Below are 23,194 nucleotides of genomic sequence, written 5' to 3' on the forward strand. Positions count from 1 at the left end.
CAGCCACCCTGCACTGCAGCTGCACGCCCGGCCTTTGGGCTGGAGCGGGGTCCGAGGATTGCTGGTGAGCTGCTGTCACGTCCTGTCTGCAAACCACCCTGCAGCTCTCCTGGGAGTGGTGAGGTATGTAGCGTGCGCTTTGTCGCTCTTGCCTAGTTGCAGATTTCTATAAGCTGCTTGTAGATTTTGGGAGGTTGGCCACCTTGTGCTCTCCAGCCTCCCCAAAACTGTTATGGAACAGGTATTGGTGTGGATTAAGTATGCTACGACAGGCTTACAGCATCAAAGTCAGTCTGAATAGAAAACTACTCAGTCAAGTCACCTTTAAGAGGCATTATATAATGCATTTTGAATTTTCATTAAAGCTAGAACACCCAATGCAGGGTAACGTGTATTTTATTTTACAAGAAGTTATAGCTAAGCATATTTCAACCCTAAGTAAATAAACTGCATATTATTTCCTTTATCTTCTTGGAAGTCAGCCATACTAAATGCATGTAAAAATTTTTTAAAATCTACACTTTCAAGAAACACTTCCCCACAAGGCTGTATCTTCCACCCCAGTGCTTTCACTCGACAGTTATATGAAGGTGATATCTACAGCATATGCTTTTGTTCATGCTATGTATTCAAATACAAAGGCGTGGTTAAATTCTGATGTCCTTTTTGAGGGGAAGACTGGGGAAAACATCTGCCTCTTGATGGAAGCCATCTGGTATAACCAGACATGAAGTCAAGCATTTTAACACAGTGTGTTCCTTAGAATTATACTTACTTAAGAGAATTACAGATTCTTCCCCTAATGTTCTCATCACACACCATCTCAGGGATTTTCCCTTGCACCTACCTAGGATTGATAGGTGTGATTATTTCGTAAAGCTTTGTCTCAGTGCAATCAAAGTAACCAGAAACAATAATAATTATTATGCAGATTTCTGTTGTTATTCTCCTGGCTGAACTTTTCACTTGCACAATTACAGGTGCAGAGAAAATTACAAAATAGTTTCTGTGGAAGGAGGGGCTGCAGAGGCTTTCTGAGATCAGCAGTACTGTAGAAGCTGCAGCACACCCTCGGTTTGTTCCAGAGATAAGAGTTAATGGATCAGGGTTGGTAAGGTGAGGTGAGCTCTCGCTTCATCCCTTACTTGTAACATCGCCAATTCTAGCCCTGTGTGGCCATGCAGTGCCAAACTTCAGTCACTCAATTCTTACATGCATCAAACCTGCCAGTGAGGGATCAAAAGTTGTCTAGTCTTATCCATCCGAGGAGGTCTGGTAGGACAGATGTGATGTTGAAATATGTAAAAGCTGTGTTGTAGGCCAGCTTTCAAGAAAATGGCAGGTGTTCAGAAAGCTGTATTTCCTTAAGTGTACGTCTTTGGGTGAGGGGCATTAGCTGACAAAATGAAAACAGAGTAACCATCGGTTTGAGATATTTGTAGGGCAAACAAAAACAAAGCCACATCATTTTTATGACATGGTTCTGCTCTGCTGCCAAGACTATCATCTCCATCTACAATAAGGGGACATTCAGTACCAACAAATACAGTTTGTTTAACTGAGCTTATCTTCAAACAGAGGGCAAGATTACACTCGGGGAAGGAATCTGGAGAAAATTTGCAGGCTTTTCTGGTTTCCTTGAAGAGGTTATTCCCTATGTCATGGGGGGGGGGGGGGAAGATATTGCATGAATATGAAGCTGGTCCCTGGTGCTTAATGTTGTGCTAGAAGTGTGTCATGGTTTAGCCCTGGCCGGCAGCTCAGTACCACACAGCTGCTCACTCAGTCCCCCCACAGTGGGATGAGGGAGAGAATCAGAAGGGTAAAAGTGAGAAAACTCTTGGCATGAGATAAAGGCAGTTTAATGGGTAAAGTAAAAGCTGTGCACGCAAGTAAAGCAAACCAAGGAATTCATTCACCACTTCCCATGGGCAGGCAGGTGTTCAGCCATCTCCAGGAAAGCAGGGCTTCGTCACGCCTAATGGTGACTTGGGAAGACAAACGCCATCACTCCGAACACCGGCGCCCCCTTCCTTGCTCTTCCTCCAGCCCCTTACATTCTGAGCATGATGCCATATGGTATGGAATATCCCTTTGGCCAGTTGGGGTCAGCTGTCCCGGCTGTGTCCCCTCCCAACTTCTTGTGCACCCCCAGCCTCCTCAGTGGTGGGGTGGGGTAAGAAGTAGAAAAGGCCTTTACTCTGTGTAAGCACTGCTCAACAACAAAAACATCTCTATATAACAAAAACATCTCTGTATTATTAACACTGTTTCCAGCACAAATCCAAAACATAGCCCCATACTAGCTACTTGTGTTGGGTTTGCGTGGCAAGGTTTTGGTAGCTGGGGGGGGGGGGGGGGGGGGGGCGCTACAGGGGTGGCTTCTGTGAGAAGCTGCTAGAAGCTTCCCCTGTGTCTGGTAGAGCCAATGCCAGCCAGCTCCAAGACGGACCCGCCGCTGGCCAAGGCCGAGCCCATCAGCGCCTCTGTGATAACATATTTAAGAAGGAAAACAAAACAGCTAGAGAGCAAGCTTTTGCAGCCGGAGAGAGGAGTGAGAAGATGTAAGAACATCTGCAGACACCAAGGTCAGTGCAGAAGGAGGGGGAGGAGGTGCTCCAGGCGCCGGAGCAGAGATCCCCCTGCAGCCCGTGGTGAAGACCATGGTGAAGCAGGCTGTCCCCCTGCAGCCCATGGAGGGAGGATGAGGGGGTGTAGAGATTCCACCTGCAGCCCGTGGAGGACCCCACGCCGGAGCAGGTGGAGGCAGCTGAAGGAGGCTGTGACCCCGTGGGAAGCCCAGGCTGGAGCAAGCTCGTGGCAGGACCTGCGGACCCATGGAGAGAGGAGCCCACGCCAGAGCAGGTTTGCTGGCAGGACTTGTGACCCCGTGGGAGAGACCACGGGAGCAGTTTGCTCCTGAAGGTCTGCACCCTGTGGGAGAGGCCCATGCTGGAGCAGTTCATGAAGGACTGTAGCCCGTGGGAGAGACTCACATTGGAGCAGTTTGTGAAGGACTGTCTCCTGTGGTAGGGACCCCACGCTCGAGCAGGGGAACGATGAGAGGAGTCCTCCCCCTGAGGATGAAGAAGCGGCAGAAACAACATGTGATGAACTGACCGTAACCCCCACTCCCCGTCCCCCTGTGCCGCTGAGGGGGGCGGAGGTTGAAACCGGGAGTGAAGTTGAGCCCGGGAAGATGGGAGGGGTGGGGGGAGGTGTTTTAAGATTTGATTTTATTTCTCATTCCTCTACTCTGTTTTGCCTAGTAATAAATTAGATGAATTCCCTAAGTTCAGTCTGTTTTGCTCGTGATGATAATTAGTGAATGATCTCTCCCTGTCCTTATCTCGACCCATAAGCTTTTCGTTGTACCTTTTCTCCCCTGTCTAGAGAATGAGGGGAGTGATAGAGCAGCTCTGGTGGGCACCTGGCCCCCAGCCAGGGTCAACCCACCACACTACTATGAAGAAAAATTAACTCTATCATCTCGGCTGAAAGCAGGACAGAGTGTCCTGTCACTAGTGACCACTCACTAGTGGTTTGCCCAGGGGTCAATACCAGAGCCAATACTGTTTAACCTCATTATTAACCTTAATGATGGGGCAGAGTGCACCTTCAGCAAGTTTGCAGGTAATACAAAGCTGGGAGGAGCAGGTGACAGGCTACATGGTTGTGCTGTCATCCAGAGGGACTTTGGCAGCCTGGAGAAATGGGCAGAAAGGAACCTCATGAAGTTTGAGAAAAGGAAATGCCAAGTCCTGCCCCTGGGGAGGAACAACCCCAGGCACCGGGACAAGTGTCCGGGAAGAAGCTCTGCAGTAAAGGCCCTGGGGACCCTGGTGCACACAAAGCTCAGATGATCCAGCAAACACAACCCTTGCAGCAAAGAAGGCAACAGCATCCCATGCTGCAGTAGGAAGAGCACTGCCAATAGTTTTGAGGGAGGTGCTGCTCCTTCCCCTGTACTCAGCACTAGTGACACCACATGGGGTGTGCTGGACCTAGTACGAAAGGCACGGACATACTGGAGCAAGTGCAGCAAAGGGTCACAAACGTTGTTCAAGGGCTTGGAGCATCTGTCCTATGAGAAGAGGCTGAGAGAGCTGGGACTTCTGTTCAGCCTGGAGGAAATGAGGGCTCCAGAGTGATTTTACCAATGTATGTAAACATTTGATGGAGGTAGGGTAGGGTTGGTAAAGAAGACAGAGCCAGACTTGTCAGTGGTGCCCTGTGAAAGGACAAGAGGCAATGGGGACAAACTGAGACACAGGAAATTCCACTTAAACAGAAGAAAAAGCTTTTTTTCACTGTAGGGTTGGTTGCATACTGCCACAGGTTGCTCAGAGAGGCTGTAGTCTCCATCCTTGGAGATAGTCAAAACCCAACTGGACAGGGCCCTGAGCAACCTGCTAGTTGCTCTGCTTTGAGCTGGGGTGTTGAGACTAGGCGATCTCTAGATGTCCCTTCCCACCTCAGCTATTGTTTCAGCCTTTCTTTGACTATCATGACTACCACTCTTAATGGAACAGGGTTTTGCTAGACTTGGAAGTCTACAAAAGTTTTAACAATAGGGAAATTCCTGATGAATTCTCCTGCTCTTTCAGACTATTTGTTTTCCTTTGCACTCTTGAGGCAGGCCTCAGCCTGCTTCCCCTGAGCAGAACATTATCAATCCACCCTACAAAAGAAAGAAGCCTGGGCATGAGCTAAAAACACAGGTCAGATGAGAATTGAGGAGAAATGCTGCAAGCCAGCACATCCTGGTAGAGCTCCACGGTGGCCTCATCAGTGGTCACTGGTGGTGTAAACTTCAGTTTTCATGTGCAAAAGGACATGGACATATTTCTTCAGTGCTGATTATTTTTATTTCAGATGAAGAAAGAGCTAATAGAGCAACATAGGTAGTAGAGAGATACTACCACTCTCCCCAGTGAGAACTATGCAGCATTGTAAAGGAAGGAATAGCATGCAAAAAGGAAACGACTAACTTTTTATGATGTAGCTTTACTGCATGCACACGACAACATTAAAAGAATATTATTAAGAATAATACACACTAGGGAACATAAGAATTAAGGCTGCTAGTCAAAATACAAAGAACAGCTCGGGCTCACTTAGCTAACATTGTGTATTCAGTTTTAAACCCAGTGTTCAGTGTGTGGCCTTATCCTCTACTTATTTCCCACTCTTCAAACCCTGTTAATTGCTATAATTTCTCTCCCTCCAGTAAGGGCAAGGCAGTATTACCCCCTCCTCACACATTCCAGGACAGACTATGTACATAAACACTGTCTTAAAACTGGCTGAAGACACTTACCTGGGACCAGAACTCTGGAGCAGAAAGAAAATGAGTAAATACCATTCTCCAAATGCCTTCACCATGAAGTGGAACTATTCCTCTCACAGTTCCTTAGTCTCATTCATAACATACCTTTCAACTTCTGTAGCAAATGAGTGGAGGACTATACAGTCAACAGCCTCCTTTATTATGTAACCTTGAGGCTTCCCAAAAAACAGCTCCCTTCAGTTCATTGTATGAGTGGGATCTAGAAAACATACATGATCACACAATGTGTCATTATGTCTGTGTACAAGGAGCTGATAGAAGATGCATGGCAACTTTAATCTGAGAATTTCCCTATCTCTGGTTGTTGCTAATGACAGCTGCCTCACAACCCAATCTTGTCACGAAGTTCACAGTAATGTCTTGCAGGCCAAACTTCCATCCAGTCCACACTGTTCTTGTTTTAAGGCATCTCTGCTGACATGTTAGGAGGAAAAACGTCAGGAGAACGTGCTGTTCAGAGACTGCCTGCAGACTGTATGCTATCAGGCTTCTCCCTGTCAAAATTTGGGCTGCTAGCAAGTCAGTTAAACGCTCTGTGGAAAGGACATCTTGTGAAGCCCCTCGTGTCTGCTGCTCTGAGCTCCTAGGTCCAGATACACTAACTCCAGGAATGCCAGAGGAACACAGATTTGGTGCACTTACTACACAAATACTAGAGATGCTGAGGTAGTCATGCATCCCCAGGGATGCTTATAGCACCTCGTCCCTCCTTGGCACGCTGCACAAGGCTTGGCACGCTGCATGAGGTCTCCTTGGCACGTGGCTCAAGACAACGGCACTCAGCGATGCGGCTGCGGGGGGTGGGCAGCACACCCACGGCCCCTCTGGATGGAGATGCACGCACACCCTTAGAACCGCCTCAGACCTCAGCTCTCGTCAGCCCCATGGAGAACAGCGGGGACGTCCCCGTCAGGGTTTGCCGGCGTAGGGGCAGGCAGCGCGTGCTCGGACTGGTCTGCCTCTGAGCTCGGGTCTGACGGCCACCCCCTGCTCCTCCTCCCTGCCTGCCCGACCCACCGCGGTACGGGACCGCGGCCTCCGCCCGGGGGAGACGACTGCTACGCCAGGCAGGGGAGCAGCCCCCGGGGAAAAGCGGAGAGCAGCGCGGAGCGCCCGCGGGTTCCGCAGGGGCCGGGCCTCAGGGACCAGCCCGGCGGCCACAGCCGCCCCGCCCCGCCACGTTTCCCGCTCCCCGGCCGCACGGGGAACTACAGCGCCCGGCGTGCACCGCGCGCCCCGCCCCCGAGGGACCGCTCTGCCAGTGCCTCGCGCACCGCCCGCCGGAAGCCGTAGTTCTCGTGCGCACGGCCCTGCAACTTGCCACACGCGCTGGGGCAGGTGAAGGCGCGCGCGGATCCGGAAGCGTGTTTGGAGTGGGGGAGGGGCGCGGCGCTGTCCCTCCGCCAGAGCGGGACGGCGCGTGCCGCCGCCTCCGCCTCCTCTCTCCCCCCCCCCCCCGCCCTCGCCTCAGCCCCGCCCCGGTACGAGCCGGGTGCGCCTGTGCCTTTAAGTGCGGCCGGACGTTCGGTGTCCGGCGCCTGCGCAGAGAGGCCGTGACCTCGCTGCCTGTCGGCGCTGCCGGTGACTATTGGGGCGCTCTCGACACTCACCCCCCCACCCCCTCCCCCCGCCGGCGGCAGCGCCAGGCTCTGGCCTTACTGCCGGGCCAGCGGCGGCTGCGGGCGTTGCCATAGGGACACCCTCTCCCCAGCCCCGGCCGGGACGATGGAGGGGCCGGCGGAGAGGGGCGGTGGCGGCCCCGGTGCGGAGGGGTCGGCAGGGGTGATCACGGAGATCCGGGCGCCGGGCCCACGACCGCTGCGGCTGCTGGAGTGGAAGGTGTCGGTGGGGGCGGCGGTGCAGATCGGGTCGGTGCTGGCGCTGTGCGCCCCCCTGCCGCCCGCCCCGCGCCCCGCCGCCGGTCCCGCCGCCCCGCCGCTCGCCGCCAGCGGCGCCAGCACCCGGCCGCAGCGGGCCGGCCCCGAGCGCAAGCTAAAAGCGGAGCGGCCCGGCGTGGTGCGGGAGCTGTGTGCGCGGCCCGGACAGGTCATCGCGCCCGGGTGAGTGCGGCGAGGGGGCGGTTGGCCCCGGTGGTAGTGAGCAGCCCGGAGAGCCTGTCCCGGGATGCAGGTTTCGCGCTTCTTCTGTGGGGGCCGGGCCCTGTTCCCCTGCCGGCCCTGCGGGGCGTCCGGAAGGACGGCGACTTGCGCCAGGCCCGGTCCCCGGGCGCCGCGGGGAGCGAGTACCGCTGGGACCGTGCCGCCTGCGCGACTGGCGCTGCCATCGCCTCCCTGCCGGCGCGGGGTGGTGGGAAGGCTGCCCGGCTTTCCCCTCAGCTCCCGGGGATCGCAGGCGCTAGCGAGGCGGTGTGTAGCAGAAGCCTTGTGCCGTCCTTAAGCTCCGCTTCCTCTTCACGGCAGTTAGTGCGAATCCTAAAGCCGTGCCTTACCCTGGTCGGTGTCTCCCAGCCGCGTAGCTGCCCTTCCTGCGGAGTTCTGCGTGGGGTAACGTGCGGGAAGCAGCCGTGCGAGGAGGAGGAGGCGGCGGCGGCTGGGGAGGTGCAAGAGATCATGCTCTGATCCCTCGTTTCAGAGCCGAGTCCTTCCCTCTGCCTCAGAGAGCTGAGCATCCCCTCACGTGTTTTGGGATCTTACTGGCAAAACTACTTGGAAATACTCCTTCTTAAATTGTTATTTAGTTAGGCAGTTTACTGTTAGGTTGGTGCAAAACTAAAGTAGCAATGGGATCGTTTCCTGCTTGGCAGGAGGAATTTTAATGGGAATCTGTGCTGAGGCATGACATTTTTAAATTACTAGATACCGTATATATGATATTTGCAGCCTAAATGCTGTTAATACTGTAGATCTTTTAATGTATAGGACTTTGCAAATACAAACGAGATGATGTAATTTGAACTTTCAGAAGAGCAAGGGACTAAATGAGAGAGATTTTCCATAGTTTAACAATGGCTTTGTCTTGATAAGACTGGATGTTAAATTCTTAAGTGGCTAATAGTTAGATAGGGCCTCTCAGATTTCTAGGTTAAATTGGGCTAATAGTTTGCTACTACCCTGTGCTTCGAGCAGATTTTTTTCTCAACAGGAAACCATTGAAACACTCCACTTCCTTTGTTTTATGAGGAAGTTTTTTTTATTTCATTGCAGTTCTCTTGATTTTTTGGTGGGTGCAGCCAGGCCTAAACTTTCTTGATTGAAAATCACCAGTATATGCAAAACATCTGTATATGGGGGGTGCTCTCAATAGTTCAGGAAAAAAAAAACGCCTGATTTTTTTTTTCTTTTTAACAAGTCAGTAATATAAGGTGCTACAGAGGAGACATAAGCTCTGTTTTTCTTGCTATAGAGGGTGTTATTCTTTCCAAGACTGTGGCTTTCCTTTCATGCCACATCAGTGTTCTGCTATTGCATCTGGTGCAATCTGGACAATCTTTTAATATCTGATTTAGAACAAAGGTATCATAAATGCTAGGTCAGACTAAAAGCATCTTAAAAATACAGACTGAAATTTTAAAACACCATATGCATGATGAAATTCATCTCGATAGTGCTGAGTAGAAGGGGAAATAACTTTATCTTGTTGGCTTTTCATTATGTTAGCTAAGCACTTGAGAACAAAAAAAGATTTTACATGGTAAATGTAAACAATTTAAAATATACTGGGTCTGGTGTAGCAGCTTTTTAGATTTAACTTTTTTTCAGTGTAAACTTTAGGACCTGAATGCACCAATTCTTATACAATGCTTTTATTGGATTTGTCTAGTCTTAATTCACTCAATTATAATTATCAAATCCTTGCTTTGAGACAATTAGAAAATAGTGTTCTTTATCACTGTTGTTCTTGGCTTCTAAAACATTTGTATCTTACACCACTGAAAGTTAATTCTTAATATTGGCTATTTTAGATGGAATCCTGACTTTTCAGCGTGCATTCTCTGTTGCATGCTTTAATGCTATTTCCTGGGTGAATGTAAAAGAAAAGTTCAAGTAAAGAGGTAGAAGCAGCATGATCTAAGGGTAGTAGAGCTGGTCAGCAGTTGGAGACATAACTGCATTTCTTTGGTCACTTAATTCTTTTTTTTTTTTTTTTTTTTTTTTGGTGAGCATTTAATCACTTGCCTGTGGCTTCCCATTTTGTGGAATAGAAATAATAACATTTCACTACTGATCACCAATATTTAAATATATGTTAAGGTTTAAGCAGTATTAAAATACATGTGTGATTAAGGTAGGTAACATAGCTGAAATTTATTCAGCATCTCCAGAAGATAAACTTTTTTTTTTCAATCCAAACTGTCCAGGGTGGTAGGTGTCATTTGCTGCCTTCAAACAAGTGGGTTTGGTCAGTTCAGCCCTGAATTACCTATAAATCAAAGATATGTGCAAGTATTTGTCAGGTACTTAAACAGTGTAGAAACACTGTATCTATTCCAAATATTTCTCCTTTGCATTAGATCATAAGAACATAAGTTGATTAAACCTTTTTATTTGAGACTGGTTAAGTTTTGTCTATGTCAGTTTGGTCATCCTTATTTCTGAAAATAATGACCTCTTTTAGCACAAGTCTCTTCCTTTTAAGAAGATATATTTTGTAACTTCTGGTTATTTTTCTTTTATATCAGGCATGGGATGTAATGTTTCCATATATGAAAGTAATTTTCCACATATATAGCACTTAATTTTCTTGTAGTTTGATTACCCGCTTTTTGGCATTGACAGTGGTATAAACTGTCCATGAAGGAGAGGATGGTATGGGGTGGGGGTAACAGTCTGAGGCAGGCAGGAGGTGGCTTTTAATTACACTAGCAGAGGTAGACTCACATCAAATGTCAAACTAGGACTCTGGAGAGGAAGGTGTTTGACCTATAGGACTGTAAATAACAGGGATGACAATAAGCAGTTAATGAAAGCTCTTTGATGTTAGTGAAGCGTAATTTCAGTGGGTGCAGGAGCAACAAATAAAATGTCAAAAACTGCTGTACTGCTTTGTGTATTATTAATGCTGGTTACCCATCAAGGTTAATCATTCTGAAGCTGCTACAGGTATGTCAGGAAAGACTTTCTAGTATGAAACTATTGTCACCTTTCAGGCTGTACTGATGGGATAGACTACTGAAAGTCTTTTGGTTCACATTAGTAGAGTCTTCCAAAATATTTATTACCCGTACATTTAAACTGGGTATCTTTTTAGCTATTAGCACTATGTAGTAAGACACAACTTGCATTCCTCTACAGAACATAAAGTATATGAGTGTTGTAATAAAACACTTGTTTAAACCTATCTGAATTCTAGTGAAGCAGAACTTGTGTTTTCTCTTTTTGGAGGAGATATCAGGAAAGAGGTGGGAATTTGTTCTCTGAAATTGTAGATCTTTGTGTGTTGTTACTTGGCAGGTTTTTTAATCAAAAACTTGATTATGTATTTAAATAATATATATATTCTTTGGGTTATCTAATGTTACAGAGCATCAGGGCCTAGTTTACCACCCAGGAGGAGGACACTTAACCCTGAACCCCAACACTTTTCATCTTACAATCTTCAAGGGGAATAAAATGTTGATGAATTACAGTTTATTTTGAAGTGATGACACTATAATAAACTACAGGAAAAACAACTTGCTGTTTCAGTTAGACACAAATGTTTTCATAATATTCTGTCAAATATTTAATGAACTTGTTAGAGTCTACAAAAAAACTCATTGCCAAACACTGATAATTTCTGAATAACAGTTAACAATACCAGCTTACTACATCTCTCACCTAATTCCTTTTTATCCTTGGATTCATTCCATTGTTTTTTTTTTAATAGTAAGTTTTGGTATGCATCTTTCCGACCTGTTTCCTGTGTATCTTCCCCCCCCATTGTATACTGAGATACTAAGGAAGCCTGCTTATTAATACCTCTGTCTTGTGCTGGTTGAGTTTGATATTGAAAAAGATCCAAGTTCTAAATGAGGGGTTTCCATCTTTCATTGGTTTTTTTCCTCTCTTCCTAGTTCTCTGGCATCTGACAAGTTGGGAGCTCACTCTATAGCTAATAGTACTAAACAGTAGAGTACAAAGTCTCTTTTCTTTACGTGACCATGTTTTCATAAAACTTGTAGGAACTTCCTTATCTAAGAGAATCAAACTGCTCAGTCAGGCTTGGTTGGAAACAGGCACCAGGCTCAGAAGTTACCAGTGGTGTGGTTGTAGCACCCTTGTGTCTGCAGTTATTCTCAGTGCTGCTTCCTTAAGCCATGGTTTCATGATTCAGGCTAATACGAGAGTTGGCTGGAAGGGATGCTCGCGCTTCCATGTGCCTCCAACTTGCATTGAGTTGAGTGTTGGAAATCGTGTAGCCATCTTTTAGATGGCTTGGTCTCCTCCCCTGCCCCCCCCTTCCATACTTCCCACCCAACCTCTTGTGAAATGGTCCACACTGATCAATTCCCTCATTTTGCTCAATTGCTGCAACAGGAGTGTAGGGAAAGGGAGAGTGATTTATCCTTTCAGTAGTAGGCTGTATTTAGGTCAGATCAAAGCGGTTGGATAAATGCCAGTAGAGTTGTTAGGGGGATAAATGACATGTTGACCCCAGGAAATAACATTATTGAGGTTGTATATGTTCCATATGGCATTTGGTATGATAGTCTTTAGTAACACATTACTTTTATCCTTACAAGGTTTCTCCCAAACCAGGGGATTTTCTGCTCTCGGGGTTCTTGCTGGAAATTGCTCGTCTTACTTGAGCTCAAGGACTTTGCCACTGTATGGGAGCGTCTGCAGAATCCCATGGGCCAGCAGAGTGAGGTAGCTCATGGGACTATTTTATGCATCCCATTGTGGAAGACCCCCCCTTAAGTAATTTAATAACCCAACATTTGAACTCACTAAATAAAAATGAAAATGGGGTGATGGTATTGCAAATTCTTAAACATTAGCAGAAGTATATAAAAATATAGTCCAGGTGGGACTTTCTAGTCTGAAGGCTCAGTAAAGAGCTACCAGCCTTTCATTTTGGGATCTCTTTGTGAGAATGATAATAGACAATTCATTGCAAGTTGTCACTTATAAAATATTCTTATAAATATCTGTTTTGTGTAGTTAAAAATGTTAATTAAAGGTTAATCTAAGGTCTTCTAGCACATGTGGATAGTTGAATTTGCAGCAGTTGCCTTTTAAAGTATGTAGGTGCATAAAATGACATTCTGGAAGGCAGGTAGTATTGCATGACAGGTTACATTTCAAGGATCTTGATTATATATTTTTGTCTAGGTTTTGTTTTGCTGAACCTAGACCTATGGAATTGGAAATCTCACCCTTGGACTGTAGTAGAAGGATCGATACTGTCAATAACAGTAGAGACTTAGCGGTCTTCAAAAGACTTCAGAAGATGGAAAGTTTCCCCCTCTTTTGGTGTGGATGAGAAAGTGCTGCCATATGTAATGTGTACTGGGAAACTTGGATGAGAATTTCTGACCGCATTTTGTAGAATCTTGCAACAGTGTTCAACAACTGTGTATTTTCCTTCAGAATCTACATCCCTACTTCTAATGAAGAAGTGCTACTTGTCCGAAAGGATGAACCATTGTTTCCAGTCAATAGAAACTACTTCTGTTGGCATCAGACTAGCCTGTTGATTAAAAGTAATTCGCTGGAGTGAAATACATATGCCATTTGCGAGAGCATGCTGTATCTTTTCTGCTGTTTTCTGAAACACTGGTCCTTTTGGAAAAATGAAAGAAAGGAAAAAAGCCAATACAAAAACCTATTTTTGAAACAAAGAGCAAAGGTTTTGTGGTCTTTCCAGTGTAATAGGAAGGGAATTTTTCTTGAGTCATCTGATGGGACTGAAATTATTTAGATTTAGGGTAATCGGGCTGATGCTGATGATTTATACAAGATATCATTCATCAGAACTACCTAGATCCAGAAGGACTTTTTAACTTTGTGCGTTACTGTGTAAAAGGTGGCAGTATACCATACAGATTACTTCTTGCAAACGCATAAACTTTTTTTATAGTCTGGCCTTTTTTTAAGGAAAGGATGAGATATTGCCAGGCCACTATTTCACCAATAATCTTTTAAAAAATAAAAAAATTGCCTTTCTACAGATGTTTTTGAGAAAAACTGTAGAGTAAGGCAGTGATTTAGACATTTAGAGGAGAACTGAATAATGCCCATTTGTTTGCATTGTAGTGCTTCCTAGTTTAAAAATTACATCTAATACTTTACAGCATTTGGCTGGTGTGTAAGGTGAAAGATCTCAGTCCAAGCTCAGTGGGGGGATTTGTGTGAATCCCCATTCACAGGAGAGAGTGGGTGAGCAGTTCTAGCCAAGGAGGGCATTGCTAGACAAGAAGAGACCTTAATTAATTTTCCAGGTAACTTTACAGCTATTTCTAATACTTCCTCCTTATATGCTGAGCAGTCTTCTAAACTGTTGTGCTCTGCCTTTGGATTATGTGTTGGGATTCTGTGCTCATGTGGTGCTGTTGGTTGTCCCGACAGCATGTGATGTCATGTGGCTGTTGCCAAACGGGGAGCTGCAGCCCCTTGGTTTGAACACTACTGTGTAACTTATGATGGTCCTGTTTGTAATTGCTTTTAAAGGTATTAAGAGTTATTAAATTTTTCTATATAAGTGTGTGCATTTGGCTTAACAGCAAGTCGCAAAGGAAAATGTATGAAGAAGGCAGTGTCAAAATAAAAGTTTGCCATGGTATCCAAAAAGGGGAGGAGGCTGCTAGACCTGAGGATTCTGCATCCTATGGTTAAGCCTCTTCCCGTTTTATTCATTTTTTGGAAGTAACAGACAAAGGGACTGTGATTGCTTAAGTGTCTTGTACTAATGGAGAAAGTGATGAAATGTTTGGAGGAGCTGTAATGTTCTCGGTTAACAGATGCAGCCCTCTAAGGCAGAGGGGGAGAGATCACGGGATCCTCCAAGATTTCCTGTGTGGGGGTCAAACTGTCCCTTTCTCAGTCATCTTTCTCTCATTTGCTGTCCAGGCTGTTTTGGTGTTCATCTGTAGCTGTTTCTCTAGATGTGGGCCTGCAGGTACAGAAGGCAAACCAAATGTGTTCAGGTAATCACAGGTGATCTTGGCTGGGTAGGAGGAATGAAGTGGTAAGTTGGTCTGAGATAAGAGGAAATTATGTGCCTTTACCTGAAGAAGAGGTGGGCGATTTGAGAAGATACAGACCTGAAAAGAACAAAAAGGAGTCAGAGGTGGGATTAGTCCAAGACTGTTGTCACCTGGCTTTGCAGCAGTTCAGCTGTGACTACTGTTCTCTAGTAGCTGATGTGAAAAAGCGTGGTTTGAGAAAACTGCAGTCTTAGGTTAATCACTGTTCTGTCAATTGGAAGGATGTACAGTCACCGCTCTGCCACTTCAACTTTTTGGATAAATGCCAATTAGTTTGGCAGTGTTCATCATATATATGTATAGATATGCCATGTATAGATTTGGATGACTAAGATTTTTGATCCTGCTGTCAGAAGGATGTTACTGAACCAATGAACTTGTCTTGAAGTGTGTGTGCTAAAAAGCTACGCTTTAGTGATTTAGAAAATGGATCCTGGGATAATGTAAGCTTTATAAATGTTTCCTTCGAAAGCTGCAAGTAGATTTTCTTAGGAGCTGTACCTCATTCTTTCATGGACAGCTCTTTTTGTCAGCAAAGTAGTTCCCTTTTTTTTTTCCCCCCACTCATTGCTTTTGCCCTGTGATTCTTACAGAAGCAGGTGCTGATGGCAGTGGATTCATGAAATGCGAAAAGAAGGGAAATCGTAAGAAATGAAACACCTTCTTTAATGTAACAATGAAAATTCTGGGTATTCATATTAAAACAACTGATATGGTTCACTGATTTCAAATTTGGATATGTTCTTAAAGCTACTATGTTTTACCTATTTCAGAACATCTTTTATAACCTGCTTAGTTCCTACATTTCTAAGATGTGTTAGGTGGTAGAAGGAAGCTGGGTATGATATGCGTTATGTTTCCAGCTGTAACTGGCATTAATTAGACTATTGCTGTGATGTTTGTGTGTAGAATTTGCAAATACCTCTTAGAGATGTTATCAGCAGTTTGAAGTCCCATGGGGCTTTTCCAATAATGTTTCTATAGTTGGGGTAAAGTTCTCATGTTCAGTGGTAGTCAAGGAAGGAGTCAAAGGACATGCGTTCACTTTGATTTTTAGTTACTGCTTCAAGTGATGGTCATTTCTTCAGTGAAGAAAATGTAACCCGTGTGTGAACACAAAAGTAATTTTCCAGTCTTTCTGGCCCTGCACCATTAGATGCAATTCCTCAACTCTCAACCAGAGTTGTGCTGCAAGTGTTTGGGAAGTGCTGTATTGACTGCTAACGCTGCAGTCAGAGAGAGGTGGCAGTAGAAACGCAAATGCATAAAACAGTACTGTCCCTATTTGACAGTAATGATAGGGGGGCTGGGGACAGAGATGGACTGCAGTTTGCTGCTTCAGTGAATTTACTGGGATGTGACAGCCTGTTTTCTTGTGTTATTGTTAGAAGTACCACTTAATACTACAGAAACAAGTTAGAAAGAGGTGAGCTCTTAATTCTGTACTTTTGAATTCATTCTGTATGAACCTCATTGTTTTGAGGGGGTTTTATGTAAAAGTATGGAGAGCTATATGCTTACCTTTTTTTTTTAAAAAGTAGTTTTGAATTCTTCCAAATAATAAGATTTTAGTTATAAATGTTCTAAATGAAATAAAATTGTAAATCGTCTTTGAAAGATTTACTAGATTTTAAGTCAAGGGCACCGCAAAGTGTTTTGTTTTCTTTTTGTACCTTTTTATTGTACGTTGTTAATTTTTAACAATGGTTTTTTTGAAACATGTTAAGAAGCTGCCCGTAGATGTGTGCATGGAAGGTGAGCAAGGATTACCTCCCTCCTTGTAATGCCAAACTCTTCTCCGGCAATAAACAGAAATATTTCTTACAGGCTTGCAAATCATGGACATAGGCTTACTTCATGTAAAAAGATGTCTTTTGGATTATAAATAAAATCTAGAAACTCTGGGCCTAAGTTTCTCTTGGCATTCATGACTTATGTCTAAACCTGAACAGATATCTTGCCTGAAGAGTAGAAGAAAAATGACTTCAGTTTTTCTGTTCTAAAATGTGTTGAAGCTCACACATTTTAATTCGTAATTGTAAATAGTTTGTGCTCAATGGGGGGGAAATCTCGGGGCCTATGATTTCCCCATTAGCTTTAGAGAGTTGAGATGATGCCTTGAAGTGTAAACTATGCTTTCTTTGAGCTACTCACAGTAGTTGTTATTACATAGTTGTTGCAAGTATAAATGTGTCTTTACCCTGATGTCTGCATCGTGCTAGGATAGGGTGTCATTTTGGGGGGTTTTTTGTTTGGGTTTTTGGCTTTTATCCAAATGGCTGACTTGGTTGGGTGAGGCCTTTGGGGCTCTCACATGTTTGAAATACAGCCTGAGTGTAAGTCAAGTGGCTTCTGTAGAGAACTGATAAGACAAGTTTCTTGTAACATCTAGAAGAAGCTGTAGGCCATAGGTTGCCCGTAGCAACAAGGGCTATGTGTATTTGTCAGTCTTGGTATTATTAATCAATTATTCAAAGACTCTCTCTTTCTTTACCGATATTGATGAGGGTTAAATAAATAAATGCATTGGTAAATATCTAAGGATTTACTTACTCTTATGTGGTGATTTCAAGGTGATTAAGGCTTTGAATAATCCTTGCTATGAAACTGGAGACCTATGTAACAAAGGCTGTGATTTGATGTAAACTGGGCTTGAGGGTTCTTTGTAGTGGTTCTAAATGCTGCAGCTACATACCACAAAATCTTGTTCTGGTATAAGCTAACAATGTCAGTGTTTCACAAATTTTAGTAAATTAAACTGTAGAAGCAGGCTTTAGGTTGAATCACACTTTGTCTCTCTGCCATTCTAGTCTTATGACAGCTAGAATATTATGTACTCATATTTGTTGTAGCTAGATTGGCTGTTTCAATAATAGCTGGTATTAATAAACATTGACCTGAGATGTGTTCATCCAGTATTTTTAACCTTTGGCAATTTACCAGTAACACCCCCTTGAGCATGCTGCAGAACCTGGGGGCGGGGGGGGGGGCTTTTGTTCACGTGGTACGCCAGAATCTCATTTTGCTGTATTGGTATGGCTTTACATCATCTAATGCTAAGTGCAAGGGCACATGGCATCAGATTGAGGACAGTGTGGACAGTGGCATTAAGTGGTATTTGATGTCTTTGACCCAAACTGATCTGAGGAAACCTGGCTTTTGACAGATACCAGTGAGATAGAAGTGAGTGCAGGCCATTAGCTTTGTCTTGTAACTTTTGTCAATTTTCCCATTCACACATTTGGAAAATTGCACTGTATTTTCTATGTCAGTGCATGGTTCCTTGAAACAGACTTTAAGATAATAAATAAAGCATGTCTCCGTAGTACGGAGATGTTCAAGCTTGAACAGATAGGTAAGGTAAATGCTAACAAAGTGGCCTGGTTACTGTGGGGAAAAAATGTGAGTTGTTGAAACTGCCTCTGTCCTTCCCCACCCTTGGCCCTCTTATTACAAACATTTGCACCATTGATCTTTTCCCAGCAGTCACCCTTGATGGACTCCTCCATCAGCTGCTTTGATTCTCTAAATCCAAACATGGAGCAGCAAACCTGGATAGGTCTGGTCAGTTCTTCTACTTCCCAAAGTACTGAAATAGTCCTTTCTGGAAGTGCCAAAAGAAGGAGTGGGCTTTCAGGGGAAACGTGAGGGTGGGGAAGAAAAGTAAGCCATTGTCTTTCTTCAGCAGCAAGCCATTGGAGCAGTTGCCTCTGGAAGTGGGGCCAAGCTGTAATAGAAGGCCGTGGCTAATGTACACTCCAGTTAAACTAGTTCTGAATAACTGCGATAACCATCTGTTACCATGTTATGGTGGCTACCCTTAAGGTACAGCTCTTTGTAGTTTTCTTCAGTAAAGCTGTCTCGTGGCCATTGTACTCGTGTGCTGCAGCGGGCCAAACCCCCTGCTGCAGGTAGGTGTTCTCCTCCATGATAAGCTAGCTCAAGAAGTTCTTGCTACTGTCCTCCTGTAACTCCTGCACTTACTGCCGTCATTCTTTGCTACTGGAAGTGTTAGATCATGCTGAAAAAACATTTTAAAAATAGTAAAACCTTCAGGGGATTGCTTTTTGTTTGTAGTGGATTCACTTCAGTGATCTAGCTAGCTGGTTGCTACAACTGAGTAGCAGCAAATTGTGGCATAGATATGAGAAGTTTATGTGCTGGCTTTCCCACTGTAATTAACCTACCGGGAGCCACAGCCGTGGTTGTGCTTGATACAGAGTTCTTACATTTGGAGTCAGCACTAATGACCATGGCTTAGAATTAGCAAAGGCATTGACGACTTCTGTTAATAAAAGCAAAATGCTCATATTGGATTTCATGAGAGCTTTCCTTTTTTTCTTTTTTTTCCCCCATGCTGCTGATTGAAAGCAGATATTGTTGAAAGACTTGTTTTAGAAACAGTCAAAATGTGGAAGTACTGGGAGAACAGTGATAGGCTTATGGTCATCTGCCTCCTGAGGATTTTAGAAAATGTATGTCCCTATCCATTGTGGTTGCAACAAAAATAAAATTTTGCTGTAATGGCACACCTAGTGTCTCTGTTTCTTATTTACAAGCACATCTGGAAAGAATGTGAATAAGATCCTAGAGTGGGTTTCCTCGTTTACTTGTTCAGGTTTCAATTAAATCCCATTATACGTTGTTCCTTAAAAGAAACCATGTGGACAGTTTGTCCTGTTGCAGTCCTTTGGCTATCAGGGTGGGTATTGGAATGATCTAGCCCCTCCCCAGCCACCCCCAAAAAAATTTGTGCCTTTCACAGCCCAACAGCTCTTCCCCAGTGCCTGGCTGACTTGCATGGTTATGACAGTTTGTAAAACTTGAAAAAGATTTTGTGACCATTTTCCTTGCAACGGTATTGTTGAAGTAGCTGAGGAGCTCTGCTCAGCAACTTACCAAGTGGGTCCTGGAGAAATTTGGGGAGAAAGAGGAAGATGGTGTTAATGCTGCCAGCAGTAGAATGTATTGTAATTCTTCAGATTTTTTTTTTTGGGGGGGTGGGGGGGGGAGGAAATCTGTTTCTTCTCTCCAGAAATGGAGTAGGGAGTGGCTGTGTTCTTTAAGAGGGTTTCAGTCATGATCCAGAGAAGTGAACAAGCAGAAACCTGAACCCCTATTTGGTATATGCAGCCATTTAAAAATAGCCATGCACATTTTGATTCAGCTAGCTCTTGTCTGATAATTATCTTGGATCTTGGCCATTATGTTTTGAAAATCCCTCACTTCAACAGAAAAAAGGAGTGTTTCCGGTTCTGAAATTCACAAAAGTCATTTTACTTGAGTTCCATGCTTCTTCTTCCACAGTATATTTTTTTAATTACTAAAAAGCATATGTGCTAAAATTTGAGTAATATATTTAAGTATGCATAAGCCTTGGTAGAGTTTAGGCCTTCTTTCTGCAACATTAAGTGGTATGTGGGTTGTTTGGGGTTTTTCCTGGGAGAAGTTTGCTTAAGATCCTGACAGCTGTACTTGAAACTTGACCAGCTTGGTTGTACGGTGCTCAGAATTTTGCTGATGCTCTAGACTTCTTCCTCTGTCCTTTGGGTTAAACATCATTGGTGGTATGACAGAGGGCTTGGTGTCATGTACTTTTTATCTCCAGCAAGCATCATAAAATTAGATGTTCTGGTCATATTTAAATGTGTAGGGGCAGAAGTCATATTTAGTAGTGCTGTTCGGTATGTGATAAAGTATAGACATGCTGTTTAGGAACAATATTGATGAATAATTTAGAACTCTAATTTTCTTGTAAGAATCTCTACTCAGTTAAAATCAAAAGGATGAGATGATGTGTACTTGTACACGAAGGGAAACTCTTACATGTCCTAATTTGAATCATACATCAGCCCAGGAGCATTGCAGCTCTTCCTGTTGCATTCCTGGAGCATGACATTACCTCAGATGCAAAGTAGAGAATGCCTGAAGATATTTTGGATTCTAAGCTGGCATTGAAAGACTTTTCCTGAACTATTGAAAACCAATTAAATTGGGGTAAAAACTTAGTCATTGTAAACTTAAGCACATTTCTGTAGCTCGTATCATGGGGATTTTTTGGGCCTTTAGGTGTCTGTATAATTTCAGGTTCATACACTGAACACAGGTTGAAGATAAGCAATTCTGACACAGTTCTGAGTTAGTGGCCTAAAAAGAAGGAACTTAGCAATGAATCAAGGTAAAAGGTAGCAAGATAGACATATTGTGAAAGGGAGAGGGGAGAAGAAGAGTCAATTGAAGTAATGCAAACATAGGGGGATGAGAGGAGAACTAAACAAACAATGAATTGGCAATAGTGAAGGGCCACAAAAAATAGTTTCTCTTGTGCAGTTCTTGTACAAAACAGAGACAGACTACTTATTTTTTTGTTTTCTGTGGAATACATAACATGTTTAGAAAAAGCTCTAAAATGCTTACACAGGAAGAAGTGTAATTTCCAAACAGATAATGACTGCCAGTGAGAAGGGAATAGATTGACACTTTCGTAAATGGGAATACTGGTAGTACGATGGCTTGTGAAGACTTTTCTTTAAATAAAGCTGAGCTGAATGAAGTTTTTACTCTCAAAGAGGAAAAAATTCTCAGCATGGGCATCAACAACAGTTTTATTAGTAGAGTCATCAGTCTTCTGGTCGATGAGAAATGAGTGACACACTGGAAGTAAACAGTTGCAGCTATCATTTGGAGAGTGGATTTCCTTTTGGAATTCCCAAACACTTAATAGTCAAATATATGAATGAGAGATTTGAGCATACGAAACAGATTTTCTCCTGGTGCTGTTTATTGCAATGCAGATTTGAAGCCAAAGAGAAAACACTACAACTAGCTTATGAAAGAGCTTGGATTTGGGGGTTTTTGGCTGCTTGACTTCTTTTATTTTTCTAAAATGTTAGGGAGATACTGCAGCTCATGGTCACAGAGTTGGGGAAATTTTGTAGTAGCTGAAATATATCTACTTACTAGAGTTTAAAAAGAAAAAGTTTAGTCTGAAATATCACCTCCTTCAACAGTATTGAAAAAAATGGGAGAAGTCGCTTGTAATGACTGTTCAAGTAATTGAGACAAAATAAATTACAATATTTTCAAGACCCTGAATTTTGAGAACTGAATTTGAACAAAGGAGTGTTTCACTTTGATCATTCAACTGAAAAGCAGACTTTGTGTCTTCTAAGCAGCTTGGAATACTAAATGTCACCCTTCTCTGCATTTCAAGCTCTAATTTCTGGTTTGTTTTAGTCATTGTTTGGAAGAAAGAATAAAATAACCTTTTGCATGTCTTTATTTTAAAATGTGGCAATCCAAGGCTTAAGGATCAAAAATGAAAACATTTTGGTGAGAAAACTAGAGCAATGTATGTTTCTGTCATGACGCAAGAAAATAGTAAACTAAGATGAAATCAGTATAGAAATCATCCCCTTGTGCTTGGCACTGGTGAGGCTGCACCTCAAGTACTGTGTTCAGTTTTGGGCCCCTCAGTACAAAAAAAGACACTGAGGTGCTGAAGTGTGTCCAAAGAAAGGCAACGAAGCTGGTGAAGGGTCTAGAGCACAAGTCTTAGGAAGAGCGGCTGAGGGAACTGGGGTTGTTTAGCCTGGAGAAAAGGAGGCTGAGGGAAGACCTTATCACTCTCTACAACTACCTGAAAGGAGGTTGTAGCCAGGTGAGTGTTGGTCTCTTCTCCCAAGTAACAAGTGATAGGATGAGAAGAAATGGCCTCACGTTGCACCAGAGGAGGTTTAGATTGTGTATTAGGAAAAATTTCTTCACCAAAAAGATTGTTGAGCACTGGAACAGGCTGCCCAGGGAAGTGGTTGAGTCACCATCCCTGGAGGTATTTAAAAGAGGTGTAGATGTGGCACTTGAGGACATGGTTTAGTGGTGGAGTTGGCAGTGTTAGGTTATTGGTTGGATGTGATCATCTTAAAGGTTTTTTCCAACCGAAATGATTCTGTGATTCTAAAGTTTCCATATTTGATTTCCATTATTGTGTAGCTCAGTAGCATATTAATGGGGAGTTGTATCTAATTGAAAACTGTCTCTGGACAAGCAATGCTTGTTTCGTTAATACACTGAACTTCTTGCTAAACTAAGGTTAGAAACTGACATTAATATATGTTTTGGTGGCTTCTTAAGGTGTGAAATTGAATAATTTGAATACTTGATGTCGATTTCCCCATGTCGGGTTAAAAGCATGTATCGTAGGGGGCTGGTGCTCAAATCATAACCAGAAATTATTCTTTGAACTCTTTCAATCTGCAGTCATTAATTGAAGTGTCCGAAATCAACCTGCAATAAAAAGACTGCATCTTTTTCAGGGGTGTCTTGGTGAGACTGGAAGGATGCAGCCATCCTGTTGTTATGAAAGGCTTGTGTGCAGAATGTGGCCAGGACTTGACTCAGTAAGTATTCTCAGCTCCTTTTTCCAACTTCTCCTTGCTTGTGATTAGGGATCTAAGCTCTTCCTTCTCTCATTTACTACTTCACTTCACTGTTCTGAGTCTTGGTAGTTGTCAATTATACCTGTAAGTTTAACTATGAAGTTATAGATACCAGTAGGGAGGGAGAATGGTATTCGTTCTACTTAACACAAGTAGGTCTGCGCAGAGAGCTCCTATAAGGAAAGTTGAGAGGGAGTTTACTCTAAAAGTTAGATTTCAGCGTAAAGCACTTTCACATTTGCTTTTTAAAAAAAATAT

General features: G+C 43.7%; 1 protein-coding gene across 1 annotated transcript in view; it reads left to right on the top strand.

Moving 5' to 3' along the window:
• The first annotated feature begins 6,878 nt into the window (after window positions 1-6,878).
• CTDP1 (CTD phosphatase subunit 1) overlaps window positions 6,879-23,194 on the top strand; it is a 115,941-nt gene continuing 99,625 nt past the window's right edge. The window contains exons 1-2 of the mRNA XM_075745236.1: window positions 6,879-7,410; window positions 22,814-22,897. Of these exons, the coding sequence (XP_075601351.1) occupies window positions 7,076-7,410; window positions 22,814-22,897 (419 nt within the window). The 5' untranslated portion in view covers window positions 6,879-7,075. The remainder of the gene's footprint in view (window positions 7,411-22,813; window positions 22,898-23,194) is intronic.

The sequence above is a fragment of the Balearica regulorum genome, chromosome 2 (assembly GCF_011004875.1).
Source record: "Balearica regulorum gibbericeps isolate bBalReg1 chromosome 2, bBalReg1.pri, whole genome shotgun sequence".
Lineage (NCBI taxonomy): Eukaryota > Metazoa > Chordata > Aves > Gruiformes > Gruidae > Balearica > Balearica regulorum.